The sequence below is a fragment of the Sprattus sprattus genome (genome assembly GCF_963457725.1).
Source record: "Sprattus sprattus genome assembly, chromosome: 19".
NCBI classification, from domain to species: domain Eukaryota; kingdom Metazoa; phylum Chordata; class Actinopteri; order Clupeiformes; family Clupeidae; genus Sprattus; species Sprattus sprattus.
In genome coordinates this window covers 4,134,894-4,149,429 of record NC_137917.1, presented here as the reverse complement: position 1 = coordinate 4,149,429, position 14,536 = coordinate 4,134,894, and the positions used below count along the sequence as shown (strand labels likewise).

Genomic DNA, 14,536 nt, shown 5'->3' with positions numbered 1-14,536 from the left:
AATGCATCCAACAGCATATTCATTTCAAAGGTCTCTAATTCGCTGTTAGAACATCTCAGGGGGGGGTGTGTGGCCTGGGGTTTAGGTCAACCCAAGTGTTCGTGGTGGATCCATGTCTGTCATCATGTACCATGATGCCCCTTTCCCTCTGTTGTGCATATACAGTATATATTTAAATTATACAGGTAGCAGCAGCGCCCCCTAAGCAAGGGGATAAGGGGGCGAGAGGCGAGGGGGTGGGGGCCTGAGGGGGATCCAGGGCCCTCTACTGCCCAGGGTCTCCATCCACAGAGATAGGGCTTCTGGTGTGGCCCCTCCGACGTCGCCGCTCCGTTTTGTTCCTGATTTCCGAGTCCCCCCGTTCTCCACCTGTAATGGGCTTCCTCTCCTTTTCCCTCACTCGCTTTCTCTCGTGACGGCTCTCCTGGTTCTCCTTGTCCCTTCGGTTGTTGCGGTTTCTCCTGTCTGGTCTTCTTTTTCCGTTGCCTGAGGACAGGAACAGAAGGCAAGCAAGGAGCATCTGTTAGTATTTCTGTTTCTTCAAAAACAATGCACTCTAGTGCCCTTAAGAACTATTAAGATCAAAGGTTTTATATCCATGCATTGTATATACAAATCAATTCTCTGCAGGTTTTTAAGGCTAAAAGATTGCAGAAGATTTCCAAAAAAGGACACTCTGCTACAGTTTTCTGACTAGATCCTTTAAAGGTTTATCAGGTTGATCAGTGTGATAAGTATATAGGAACTTTGAAGCTCAAATCTCATTTAGTCTCTCTGCTTATCAAAGTATCATGTCAACTGGGGATTAATAAACTTTCCATCTATCTAACTTACAAGTCAATCCTCTAATGTAGGTGTTTGACCTTACTGCACTCGGAGTAAAGTAATTCATTAAACCCAAATCATCTGCTGCTTCAATACATGTTGATGCAGTACATACAGTAAATACATTTAGCAATAAAATCCACCATTTGTTTTTCCTCTGCAGTGTATAATGGAACTCGTATGGCTGGAAAATGGGTCAGAAGGGAGAACTGGAGATGAATCCCCTGGTGTCAGATTGCCTTGCTGAGATATAAATGATAGAATCCAGACAAATCCAACCAAGCGGCCAACCAGTTATTTAGTTCACAGGCCATTATTTACTCTCCTTGACATTATCTCTGTTTGAAAATGAATGGATCAGAGACAAGTAGGTCCGATCTCTGCATGCACACGCCTCAGGTTTATGTAACATTGACGTCACATTTACGTCCAGGATAGGCTTTCAGCCATTAACACAGACCTGAGCAGGGCAGAGATGGAACCCTAATACCTATGCACGCATTTGGGCTCCTGACCAGGTCTGTCTTCCCTGGTTCTCTTTGAAGATAAATCATATTTATATTTGTTTATAAACCCTCTTGGGTAAACTGCCTAATTATCTCATGTCAATTTCAAAATAAAAATCCATCTGTCATAACACACGGTCACAGAGCCTCATCTCCCTTGAAATCACCCTTATCAGAACTAATAGGTAAAATAGCTTTTAAGTTCTTTGCTTCCCATAAATGGAACACTGTTCAAGAGAAATAACCCAGTATTTTTCTGTCAACCAATTTAAGAGCCTTTAAGATGCTAAGCATGTGCCTCAGTTCTGTTGTTTTAAATGTATTAAGTGTTTTGTTAATTTATTTAGTCTGTTTTGTTATGGTTTGTTTATTTATTGTTCATCTGTATTATGTACCCTCAATCAGGGCATTGCTGCCAAAGAGCCCTGTGCTCAGTCAATTCTCCCTGAATAAATAATGATTATGATGATATTCTGTCAGGAATGGTTGGATTATTTTTCTCTACAGGAACAAGTCAGGGAACTGACAGAACATCAGTGTATTGGGGTGTTGTGCTGGGATGTTTTTGTGTAATGCATTACTTTGAGGATGTTTGTTTGATATTTTACAAAATGACATGATAATACATTCTTATTAATAATATATTTAACGCACATTTTCTCCAGTCAGTAGTGCATTGATACTGGTCTGTTGTGCCACCAGAGGCCAGTCATGCACTGTTTTATGCAAATGCAACATCTGGGATAATTTTAGCTGTAAGAGGCAGCCATATGCCAAAAAACACTTCTCTTGACTCATCCAAAATAGAAAGTTCCTAAAATAAATTCTGTTGATATTACTTTATCTACTTTTTCCTAGCACTCCAAACAAGCTCCATATCAATTATTGTTGAAGGCTTATCGCTCGATGAGTGAACCAAAAAAAAAAAGAGCAAAGAAAAAAAGCAGAGCTGGGTGCTTTGTTGTGTGTGAGCGGGATTGTAAAAGTGCTGAGGTAGACACAGAGCCCCTCCACCCCCTCCTCCCTCGCGGGCCTATTAATCAGTACTGCTCTCCGTCCTGATGGAAGAGGAGGGCTCACCGCCCACACCAACCCACGCTGACCTACACATTCCTGGGGTCCAGCCAGTGCGATACAGGGCCCTGTTGGCCACGGCTGTTTAGTCTTCACGCAGGAATAACCTGAGTGCAAGTGTCAGTCGGTGAGGAGACACAACTGGCCATCACTGACTGAGCAACCCAAACCCCCCAAACCCCTCCTTACCTCCCTGTGGGGACACATCACTATTGTTGTGTGTGTGTGTGTTTTTGTGTGTGTGTGTTTGGGGGGTTTGTTTGAGAGTGTGAATGGATAATATAACCCCATGGGATTTGGGATGAAGATAGAACGACAGGGTGAGTCAGTGAGACAGAAAGAGAGAGAGAGAGAGAGAGAACGAGAGAGAAAGAGACAGAGAGAGTGAGAGAGAGAGAGAGAGTTAGGCTCACTCGCCACGGATCTGGAGCACAGCAGACACCCCCCTGTCCCCCCTGTCCCCATCCCAGCTCTTTAAACACAGGAAGTCCTTTCCGCACACATTGTTTTCTTTGTCGTAACATTTCAGAGATCAGTGGATTAGTCATAATCTCTGCATTTCCTACAAACCGAGGCATAACATGATAGGGGTTGCCTTGGGATGGTTGTTACGGAGATGTTTATTGAGGTTCACTGTTGTCTGTCCGAACTTTTTAATGTTTACAAACTGGTTAGTGCTGTGCCAACTCCCAAGAGAGAGTCTTCAGCTAGGAGATGTTCAAAAGAGATTTACACAGTTTTGATCTTGTGGTCACTGATGGAGGACTGGAGCTGGTTTGTAGTAAATTTGCTGTGGAGCCTGTTGGCCGACCTAATTTGGCTTCAGCAGTGCTTGAGGTTATAGACACTGCTAAAAATAAACCAGTTGGAAATTTGTGAATTTGTCTTTTTGCATTTATCAACAAACCTCTCAGCAGGGCTAAGCCCTAATCATAAACTCCTCTCAAATGTGTTGCAACCTCAAAACAGATTCGCTGCAAGCCCTTGGCTTTGAGCTGCTTCTGTGTCTCAGCTCAATGTAGACATTTTAGTGGAGGGTGGTGGGGGGAGAGAAGGGTTAGGGGGAGTCATCTGGCACTGATTATTTATAATTTTACAAAAGAGTGATTGAGATAGAGTGAGAGAGAGAGAGAGAGAGAGAGAGAGAGAGAAAGAGAGAGAGTGAGTGAGTAAGCAAAGAGACAATGAGAAACCAAGAGCTGTGTATATGTGTGTGAAAGACAATGGAGTAATTTTGGAGTAATAGAGGACACTCGCGTGTGTCAAAATCTAAAACACTGCTCTGGCCTGTGAGCTGTATGCGGAGACGTAGTTGGACGCCGTACATGAAAAGGCACAATTACACTAATGACACTGGGGGACTACATCCTCCCTGGCAAGCACATGCTCGTCCGGGGGTGGGGTGGGGGTGGGGGGGTGGGGGGGTTGGCAGGAGCCAGTGGGGGATTAAGAGCTCTGGGCAGTCCTGTAGGAGGAATGCCCGGAGCTTTGAAGGCAGGAACCGGCTGCCCTCCCTCACTCCAGGCTGGTAGCCCTGATGTGGTTGGGTCGGGGGGCGAGTAGGGTTGGTGGACAGAGGGCAGTAGGTGCCCATTGGAGAGTAGCAGGGCCTGGAGGCCACATCAGCCACAGTGTAAACACGGCGTGGGTGACAGGCGGCACGACGGCATGCCCTTAAATATTTACACTGTCTCAGATTCAGGACGGGTGCGATAACACTGCATTCTGTCTGGTACCCGATCTGATCACACTGCTGTCTCTCCGAGACCCGTTCTTAAGACGCAGCAGCACGCCAAACATGAACCACTGCCTCACCTGTGAGAAAGCAGCCGTTTGTTATGGCTTAAAGTTTATCGAGGCAAACGGCCAAAGAAGATCAACGGCTGAAATATTGTGTGAAACAACACAGCGCGTTCAGCAGAGACAGAGAGAGAGAGAGAAATAGAGAAGAGAGAGAGAGAGAGAGAGAGAGAGAGAGAGAGAGAGAGAGAGAGAGAGAGAGAGGGAGAGAGAGAGAGAGAGCAGGGGCAGAACCACGACTGAGCGCAGAGGAAAAGTCAAAAGGGATTTGGGAGGTTAAAGAAAACAACAACAAACGAAAGTGGGTCTTAGGCCTGGTGGAGGGCGAGGTGCGTGAGGGAACTGGGGAGGATGTGTCAGTGTGGAGGGCCTGCTTGGGATTACTCTGAGCCTGTGGAGGTCGGACCACTGACCCTGCTGGTGTATGCGGAACGTAAACACGGGATGGGACAAGCCGGAGCGGATAATTAGCACTCGGTTGATGTTCCAGGAGCCGGGGCAGCTGGGTAATCACGCACGGGGGCAAGGTCGATAACCGGGTCTGCTGTGTGTAACACGCACTCCGCCACTGCAGCTGGCCGGATCAACAGCGCGCCGACTCCTCGCTAAGCTTCAGTGCGCCACAGAAGCCCCCGCTCTGGCCTGTGTGTGTGTGTGTGTGTGTGTGTGTGTGTGTGTGTGTGTGTGTGTGTGTGTGTGTGTGTGTGTGTGTGTGTGTGTGTGTGTGTGCATGTGTGTTAGTGGCTGTGTGTGGCTGTGTCTGTGTTTTTCTTTAGTGTGCGTGAGGGAAAGAGAGAGGCGACAGAAAGGGGGAGAGAGGCAGGGAAACGCAGAGGCCACATTTCACAGCACAAATGACAGATAAAAAGCATGCAGCTAGCGCTCTGTACAAAGAGCTGCCAGAGGGGACGTTCAGTTGTGAGCGGTCCGCAATCCTTACAGTTAGCATGTGTACTTACAGACCTCAGGACAGGCTTTTTATTATCAACCAATGTTGCATTCTTCCTCTCTTTGTTTGGGGAGAGGAATGTGACTGGGGCTATTTGTGCATGTTTGCCTTTTTAATGAAGGCTTAGACAGATCACCATGAGCTTGAGTGAGCGAGTCTGAGCCACTAAGGGTGTGGTCATCACCCCGCTGTCTGTTATCTGTCATTTAACACAACAGCACCCACGGTGGCCACAGTGCAGCCAACCAAACAAAAACAGGCCAATGTCTAATAAGGCAAATATGTTTTTGTGGGACATATTTCCTGGTATTGCTCATTGTTGTGTGCTTTCGCTTGAAAAATATTTGTTCCCCTGGAGCTTAAAAATGAGTGAGAGGAGAAATAACAGAATATTTAGTCATATGGGCCTGAAACTGTTTGACCGATTTTTTTCACTTTATATAAAACAAGAAATTGAAAATGGCGATGACAAGTTACATGACTGACCACAAAGTGCAATAAGTGCACTCTGTTTAAACGTCCACAAATCCTTGGAGAGAGTCGGCTAAAATAGTGAGGGACCAGTAATCCTTGATTAATCCCATTTCCTCGAAGAAGAATCGAAATGTCTCATTGGTGATGATTCATGAATCCACTGGGGATGTATGAGTCTCTAACTGAACCTCCCTGAGGCTAAGAGTGGATCTTATTGGTGCTATGCCAGCTGCTCTGTCCAGTTTGTTTAGCTGTAGTTGTTGTGTGGTTAAGGGATAAATATGCACTCTTCAGTAGTGGGATGTTGCATAAAAGAACACTTGACTGCTGTATTTCTGTAGACCATGACAGCCCTCTTAAACAGATTCTCCCTTTTCCTCTAACTCAGTTCAAGGCAGCTCTAGTCCTCCCCCCACACACACATAACACACACACAAAAAAAATGTAAAAGACATTAGGTGTACCTGGGCACTTTTTCTTCTTCACCACGCACTCCCTCTTCTCGTGTGTGGGAGGGCAGGGGTTGCCGTGTGGGGAGGGGGTCCTCAGGACCGTGCGGGTTCTTGTCTCCTCACCCCGCTTGAAACCGCAGGTCTTGCCTCGGCGAGAGCAGGGACTCCACTCGTTCCACTCATCCACCTCACAGTGCACTGATGGAGGGGAAACAAAAGGGACTAACAGGTTTATGGAAGAAAAAGTCTCTTAATATGGCTCTTGTGTTCCCTACGTCATGATCCATAAAAGGTACATGTAACCCTAACCTTTTAAATTGTTTAGATTTTTTTCATTACATTGTAGAATCCTTGATCACATCTTGTGCATGTCAAAGTAAACTAAAAAATAAAGACTCCCCACTCTACCGTAAGCAATCGGTTCAGTTTCTATCCCACCTCACCTAGCTCCCCACTCTACCGTAAGCAATCGGTTCAGTTTCTATCCCACCTCACCTAGCTCCCCACTCTACCGTAAGCAATCGGTTCAGTTTCTATCCCACCTCACCTAGCTCCCCACTCTACCGTAAGCAATCGGTTCAGTTTCTATCCCACCTCACCTAGCTCCCCACTCTACCGTAAGCAATCGGTTCAGTTTCTATCCCACCTCACCTAGCTCCCCACTCTACCGTAAGCAATCGGTTCAGTTTCTATCCCACCTCACCTAGCTCCCCACTCTACCATAAGCAATCGGTTCAGGGGTCTCTATCTCTAGGGGTCTCCCTGGGCTCACCTTGAGGGATGCACTCCACAAGCAGGTCGCTGGGCTCGTACTCTTCAGGGCAGGTGTCGTAGCACTTCCCCTGCAGGTGGAAGAATCCCTCCACGCACCTGGTGCACGTGTCACTGTTGGGACAGCTTTCGCAGTCCGTGGGACACTCTGACAGAAGACAGAACCCACCAGTCTCGTCAGTGCTTGTGCTAAAACCACCTCAACACACAATTTACACTACAATCTTACACCGAATTGATAAGACCATAACCACACCAACATAAGGCAAGATCAGGCAAGATTATTTATATAGCACAAGTGTTTTACACACATTCATTCATTACAAATCTGGGCTACAGGTATGGGAAGTTTGAAATGTCGGTATGATGAGATATGAGATAAAAGCAAGTGCACTCACCAAGTACACACTCCCGCTGGGCAGCGCTGGGCACTCTGCCTTCTGGGCAGGTCTGCTGGCACTTCCCCTGGTGCAGATAGAAACCAGGGCGGCAGCGGGTGCAGAAGTTACTGGTGAAGCAGGAGTCACACTCCGGCCGACATTCTGCAAGACAGGGCACAGACCCACGGACAACTATGAGTCTGTACGTCCAAGATGAAATATGCCATAAGAGCCACACTTTCGAGAGAAGGAACCAGATTTATTGAAAAGACTGTTGTACTAGAACGATGCTGTATCATGTCTTTCAAGAACACTTCAATTTACAGCTAACTTGGTATTATCCTCCATCTTAACTGAAGAACTCTGGAGGTATACATAGACTGTCAGTGGACTTCTACATGTACAGATGACTGCTGGCAGTAGATGGACCTTTGATGGTCATTCAAATGTTGATACATCACAAATGTTGAAAAAGTTCAGATGACTTTATTCTCACATGTTTGTAGACATAATTCAAAATATGAGGGTCTTTGTGAACATTGCTGTGCCAAAAAGTAATGTGATGGATTTGCCTTCAAATGAGTAATCCCTTATACCAACTAACATGTTAAATAGTTAAATAGTTCATGTAAAAGACTAAATGACTAAAGGCAATGTCATACATTGAAGTCAAAACATTGGCTTCACCCATTCATCAGCTTTGCTGGTCTGTAGAATCACTTACTAGTGCAGTCGTTTCTGTCAGGAGAGCGGGTGCCATAGTAACCACTTGGACAGGAGGGCAGACACACACCGGTCTGTTTCATGCCGTTCCTCTCCAGGAAGATGAAGAGCCGCGGCTTGCAGGACAGGCAGCCGTTGTACTCCGAACACGTCAGGCACCCGCTTTGACACCCCGAGCTCATGCTCTCTGTGGCATACAGGTTCAAATGCTTAAGTCACATTTACTGTCTAATACAGTGCATTAAAGTTCTTCTATTAAGTCCAAATGCTGTCAGCCTTTTTAAGTCTCATATCTCAACAAAAAGATAATACATATTTATATTCATATAGCTTAACTTAACTACTAAACATACTTTACATATACTAGCTTAACTACTGAATGTACTTTTCTACTAGCCTAACTACTAAACATACTTGACTTCTAGCTGTATTGACACCTTAAATGTTATTGTTCAATGCTGTTTAATGGCATACATATTTGGAATACATCCATATGCACAACATGTCTTTGTCTGAACTGAACATCCACTTGGTACAGCAGCGAACGAGCCTTACATGCTAGACATTACATAAACTTGTTTTTAAAGATGAGGGGCTCTCATTTGGACTTTATCTCATTCTGAAACATGTAAGTATCAAATGAAACATTAAAATGCAAGGGAAGAAAATGATTTGGCACACCCTTCGAGGTCGAACTTTTGACGGTTTAAATACTGTGCTCTTACTGGGTGTGAAACCAACAGAGCCTTTACTCTCAGCAGGTTCCGTGTGAAAGGCCACCGATCATTTATAAACACCGAGCCCATGATGTTGCTGAATCATAAACACAACAGGGGTGGACACTCATCTGCAGATCGTCCAAATGAACAACGTAATCAGCAATGACACAGAACATACTAGAGTTTGCATGCCACATAGGCACAGTAGCCCTCAAACAATGTGAGAAAACCCCCCCCCCCACACACACACACACACACACACACACACACACACACACACACACACACACACACACACACACACACACACCTAATCGTGGTGGGAGACCTTCAGGTCTGGTAACAAGCGGCTCTGAGCACACATTGTAGAGTTCCCAGTATCAGTACATCCTTCCAGCAGTGAGCCCCCATTCCCAATCTTCCCTCCATCTCCCGTCTACATATTACTTCAAGGGCATAAATAACCTCAGTGTATGGCTACCTTGTCAGTGCAAGAGAATGTGAGGCATTTCCAAAGATATATGATTTGTTTTAGTGACCTGAAAGCAGTGACTCATGAAAACAGCCATACTGTATGACCATGCACACATGCCTATGATAATAAACTTAGTCTTCATCCATCTGAAGGCTCTGACAACTTTGTCGTGCCACTTGGTGTTAAAACAGCATGGGAACACACAGAGAGTATGGCACTAGCATAATAAAGGTTCAAAGCCACGCATCCCTATGGAGCATTACGTCATAATACATGACCAGCAGTGAAGTAAAGGCAATCACATCTGCAATTACTATAGCAAACACCAAAGGGAAATGTAGATATCACAAGTGATAACCGCAAGTGATGGAATACTGAGGACTGCTTTGATAAAGATCCCTTCTCCCAAGGCTGTCATATTTAAAATATTTAAATGGAGGGCCAACATTAGAGAGAGCAAACTGATAGGAATCTAGAGGAGGATAGTGTGAGAGGGATGAATACAGTTAAACAGAGGACAGAACTGAGAGGCAAAAAGAGAGAAAGATGGGAGGATGGAAAGAATGAACAAGAAAGAGAGAGGGAGAAACTATTAGTGGCTGCCAATTGATCCCAGGTGCTGCCCCCAGAGATGCACCTCTACTGGCTGGCAGTTGCTGTCTGGTTCTCCGTGGTGCTGGACGCCTTAGCAGGACGGCTTTAGCCCGGAGGCCAGAACAGGGCCTGTACTCACTCTCTGAGGGGGCCAGGAGGGTTAACGTGGGGTGGGCCCAACACCGTGGACTTTTTAAATGAAGGCAGAGAGGGGTAATCACCTCGGAGCAGTGTGAGGTGCTGTTGGAGTGGCGGGCGAGGGGCAGTAGTAAATGCCAAGTTGGTTTAGGTGCTTTGTGGCTAAGGGAGACCCGTTGAGGGGGGCACAGGTGAGAGCCTGCCCAACCTCGGTGTTCACCAGTGCACATAGAGGTAGAGGTGTTTTTTCGGGCCGACTCCAGCATTCCATGCTACAGGCGAATTGTGCTAATGTTCCACAAACGCCCCCCCACCCCCACCCCAACCCATCCACTCAGGTTTCAAGGCTTGCCTCAACCCCCCACACCTCGTTTTTTTCCTCCAGTTCAATGTTGGCTGCCAGATTGCCATAGATCATGGATATTCTGTTTGACATATCTCAGCAATCTTTACAACTGCTGTCCATTTGCCCACATGTGTTCCTGCCAAGCCTCTCTAATTCACAGAACCTTTAACACGGAGGAATTCTGGCCTGCCCTCACGCCGACATAACCTCTGGGCCACTTGCGTAACAACCTCATCGGCACCCTTGGAGCACTGCATGTTCAAAATCATCGCTCCGCGCCTTCGGACCCAGGCAACGGCCACAAACAAAACGAGCGGGCATTCCAGGGAATCCTTCAAACAGCAGCCTCGTTAAAATGTGACCACATGAAATTAAACAGTGACATTAAAGTTGTAGACTTGTCATCAGTGGCCCCTTGAGAACACACATGGTCGATTTCCAATAGTACTGATTTTTACTGCGATGAAGAGCATGCATTCATAATTGAATTGTAATATTACTGGTTCAATCAGGGTTGATGCTTAAGTAGGAGATCATAACACGAGGGGAGCCGGGGTCATGGATTGTATTTCCGCAAGACCAACACAGTTGAAATACTGCTAATGCCTTTACCGCATTGCAACTGTCAGTAGACAAATGGGTCTACTGAATTAATAACTATAAATGTACGTAGAAAAGGCTGAGAGTAAACACTTATGATTGCAGTTTTAACAGTGCATCATGTGGTCAGCTTGACTGCAGTATGATAGAGAGAGTGTGGAGCGAGCGCTAGAGCACCCTGTGGAGAAATCCCAAATTAATTTATAATCCCACTGGTGACGGTGTGATGAAAAGTCATTCACACTCAGCAGACCTATCTTGACAGGAGACATGATGTTTAACACACACACACACACGTTTTAGTACATATATACAGACATACACACACACACACACACACACACACACACACACACACACATACACACACACACACACACGCACACACTCACACACACACACACACACACACACACACACACACACACACACATGCACGCTCTTAGTACATACAGACATACACACACACACACACACACACACACACTCAATGACGACTTCAGTGAGTGAAGAAATAGTAAGAAGAACAGGAAACCCAGGTGCTGTGCAGAATTGATGTTGAAGTCAAGGGAATCTCTACAGGGTACTGAAAGAGTTAGGGATTTAATACACAAGGTCAGCACACTAGCGCACTGACACCATCTCTGTCTAATGCTTAGGACACCATCTTGTCAATCTATGCTCCAAGTAAAGGTTAGGTCTGCCCATCCTCGCTTGAATAACTGTCATCCTATAGAATTTGTAAATCCTAATGCTAGTTCATGGTCTCATGTACGGATTTGCAGACATTCCCCCTGGATGCATCAGAAGCGCAGCAGGAAGTATGGTCACTTCGACCACGCGGTCATTGCCTCTGAGCGCTCATTGTGGTTATTCACACGCCATCGTTTCAAACGCTTTCAATTAGCGGACGCTGCTGCTGACTGCAGGGTGCTGGGTTTGGGTGTGGGCGTGTGGTAAACTGCCTATATGGAGCTTTGGTCATCTGTGCTGTGCATTTCTGAGCCTGTTTTTGAACGGAGAGAGCGAGAGCAAGGGATACTACAGATTTTAGAATCCCTGGCCCACCAATAAATCTGGTGAAAGTTCTATTGTAAATTGTACAATTAATCTATACACTTATTAAATGAATAGTGCTTAGTGATGTCTCATTAGGTTATTGGAATATTTGCCTAATGTTCAGTCCTTTTTTGTTTTAATACTATTTTTGACTTCTGAATTACTTCTATGATTCTTATTTTCTTTCTGTCATTTTATTCTGTTTTAATTCTAATCTAATACAATTTCTATGGTCTTTTATACTCTTATTGGCTCCTATTGGCACTACTTAAGATCATGTTACTGAATGTATATATAAGATTTATTGTTATCATAAATATCTATCAAAAATCTGTAGTTATTTGTCCTTTTTCATAGGAAAGCCATTTTGAAATGTTGCACCAAAGTCAAACATAGCAGACAAAAAGTAATAAAGGAATTCAGCTCTGACGTGCTAATTAGACACAAAATATCTTCATGCATAAAATAAACCACAGCCTTCCTATCTGAGAAGACAAAACATCAACCACAGTACAAACTCTAAGAGTTTTTGAACAAAACAAAATACATTTTTGGTATTTTAAATATTCGACTTAATCAGTGAAAAACAACTGACATTTCATATTTAAAATGACTGAAAAATTAACTTTGACAATGCAAGCTTTGTCATGGTTTGATGTGCAGCAACAGGATTTGGAGTTTGGCACCTTCTCTGAGGTCTGGTTTTGGTAGCCATCTGAACCTCAGAGATTTCACTGCAATGGCACTGGCTCCATTGTCACACAAGTTCGGCTCTGCCATGTGTAAACCACAGGGTGGCTTTGGTGAAACCCACAGAGTGATGTGAGGCCAATGAAAATTAAGTGAATTCTCGTTGCCCATTCATTACGCTACTAGAAAGCGTGAAGTGAACTGATACAACCGAAATGTTTGTGAAGTACGTTTATGAGCTAATTAACTCTGCTAAGTGAGCAGTTTTGGCGTGAGGAGGTGACCACTAGAGAGCGATCCGTACATGGGGACCAAACCTGCACGGTAAGGGGCAGGTAGAGTAATCACATCGTGTAGCCGAACCGAATTATTGTCTCATGTTCGATTAAGAATGGTTGGAAGCCATACCAACTAAAGTTCCCTAGTCGAATGTGTTGGTACGACGTCTCCGGAACAGAGGTGGCAGTTGGACCTTGGAGACAGTGCGCGGCTTATATGAGAGATGGCGATAAATTGAATTGAATCGAATTGATGTGTGGCAGGCAAATCAATTAGCAGGCACGCATTCACACACAAAAACACACAGAGTGACCCTGCAACTTACAGTTACATCTAGCGCGTATCATCAACACTTCAACATGTCCCACAATCTGATCTGACAGAGTCCAATACAACCCAGCTGCGCCAACCTTGCGAACTTTAACTTAAAAAGTTAAAAGACAAAAAACATTTTTCAATTCCCTTTTTGACGTCAATCATTTCTTTTCAGGAAACCACTATTCCAAGAGAATGGGGTTTGGAAAGATCCAAGTGAGGAAGCGGACAGGTGTGTGCGCAAAGCATCTTGCCCCGGGCGCTCCCCGATCGGTTACTTACGTTTGTGTGGCCGGTGCCTGGAGGTGTGTTGCTGGCAATTAATGTACTCCATACAGTGCAAGATCAAAACAAAGGAGATCAGTTGTAATTGCATAGTAACCCAGGGATGAGGATGATGCTTGTCGTGTCAATATCAAAGTCCTCCGCCAACCTGTGACTGTAGTTTCGCTGATTTCTGATAACACGTTACTGATTCCTAAAAACAATTAAACTTCCAACCCAGCTCAGGAGCGAGAGAAACAGCACTTACGAAGGCCCAAATGCACCTGGGCCATCTCGGCAGGAGCATTGTGGGATCAATCCATGTATGTACCACTGCTAGTTTTCCATCAAGAAAATGTTGAGCAAACGGGAGAGCAACTGAAAAAATATCAAATTAAGCCTGCCATGGTGATCAAATGAAATGTATCATCTCCAAGTATTCCCCTCTGATCCACTATTGTAGTTTTCAGCGCGTCCAGGTGGGAATTGCGATGGTTACTCTTTTGCGCCCGGCGTGCGAGATACTCGAATTAACATTTCACTGAAACTTATTGTTTGCCGTGCGAACTCTCCCGAAACGCAGACATCCCCTTGCTTTGTATTGTCATTACAAATACCGCGGGTTCAGATAGAAAGTTTCACTGGTCTGCATCATCAAGGTTGGACAAGTTTCTGTCTCTTCACAGTGCGCTCGCGTACCACCACTCATTCACTCTCCCCCTCTCTCGATCACTATGATGACTCTGCCGTCTCTCTCCCCCTCTCTGAACTCCAAAGATTATTTAGAGGGCGAACCCCCCACGTCAGAGACCACGCGAGCTACTGACTCTCTCTTAAAAGAAATGTTTTGTTAGAGAGAAACGGACCTCTCTCAGGCCATATCATGCAAAATGTATGGATGGCATCAACGTGGTCTTAATATTTCCGAAAGTTAACTTTGTAAATTAAAAGATGTTTTTATAATGTTATGTGTTCAGTCTGGATGTAGGCATTTATTTATCTTGGTCGATTTTTTAAATAGTGATGAACCACAACCAAAAGACTTGACCACAGCCATTTCCATTTGCATTACTTTAATATACCTTATGCTTAGCTCTGCAGTT

The 14,536-nt window shown here is 45.0% G+C and overlaps 1 protein-coding gene across 1 annotated transcript; it reads right to left on the bottom strand.

Annotated features, from left to right (window-relative positions):
- Positions 1 to 265: 265 nt before the first annotated feature.
- rspo3 (R-spondin 3) lies at positions 266 to 13,545 on the bottom strand (the record flags this gene model as incomplete). The annotated part of the gene is made up of 6 exons (XM_080857625.1): positions 266 to 486; positions 6,093 to 6,278; positions 6,853 to 6,999; positions 7,250 to 7,393; positions 7,956 to 8,141; positions 13,452 to 13,545. The coding sequence occupies 6 exons, from the start codon at positions 13,543 to 13,545 to the stop codon at positions 266 to 268; spliced, it is 978 nt and encodes a 325-aa protein (XP_080713751.1).
- Positions 13,546 to 14,536: the final 991 nt, after the last annotated feature.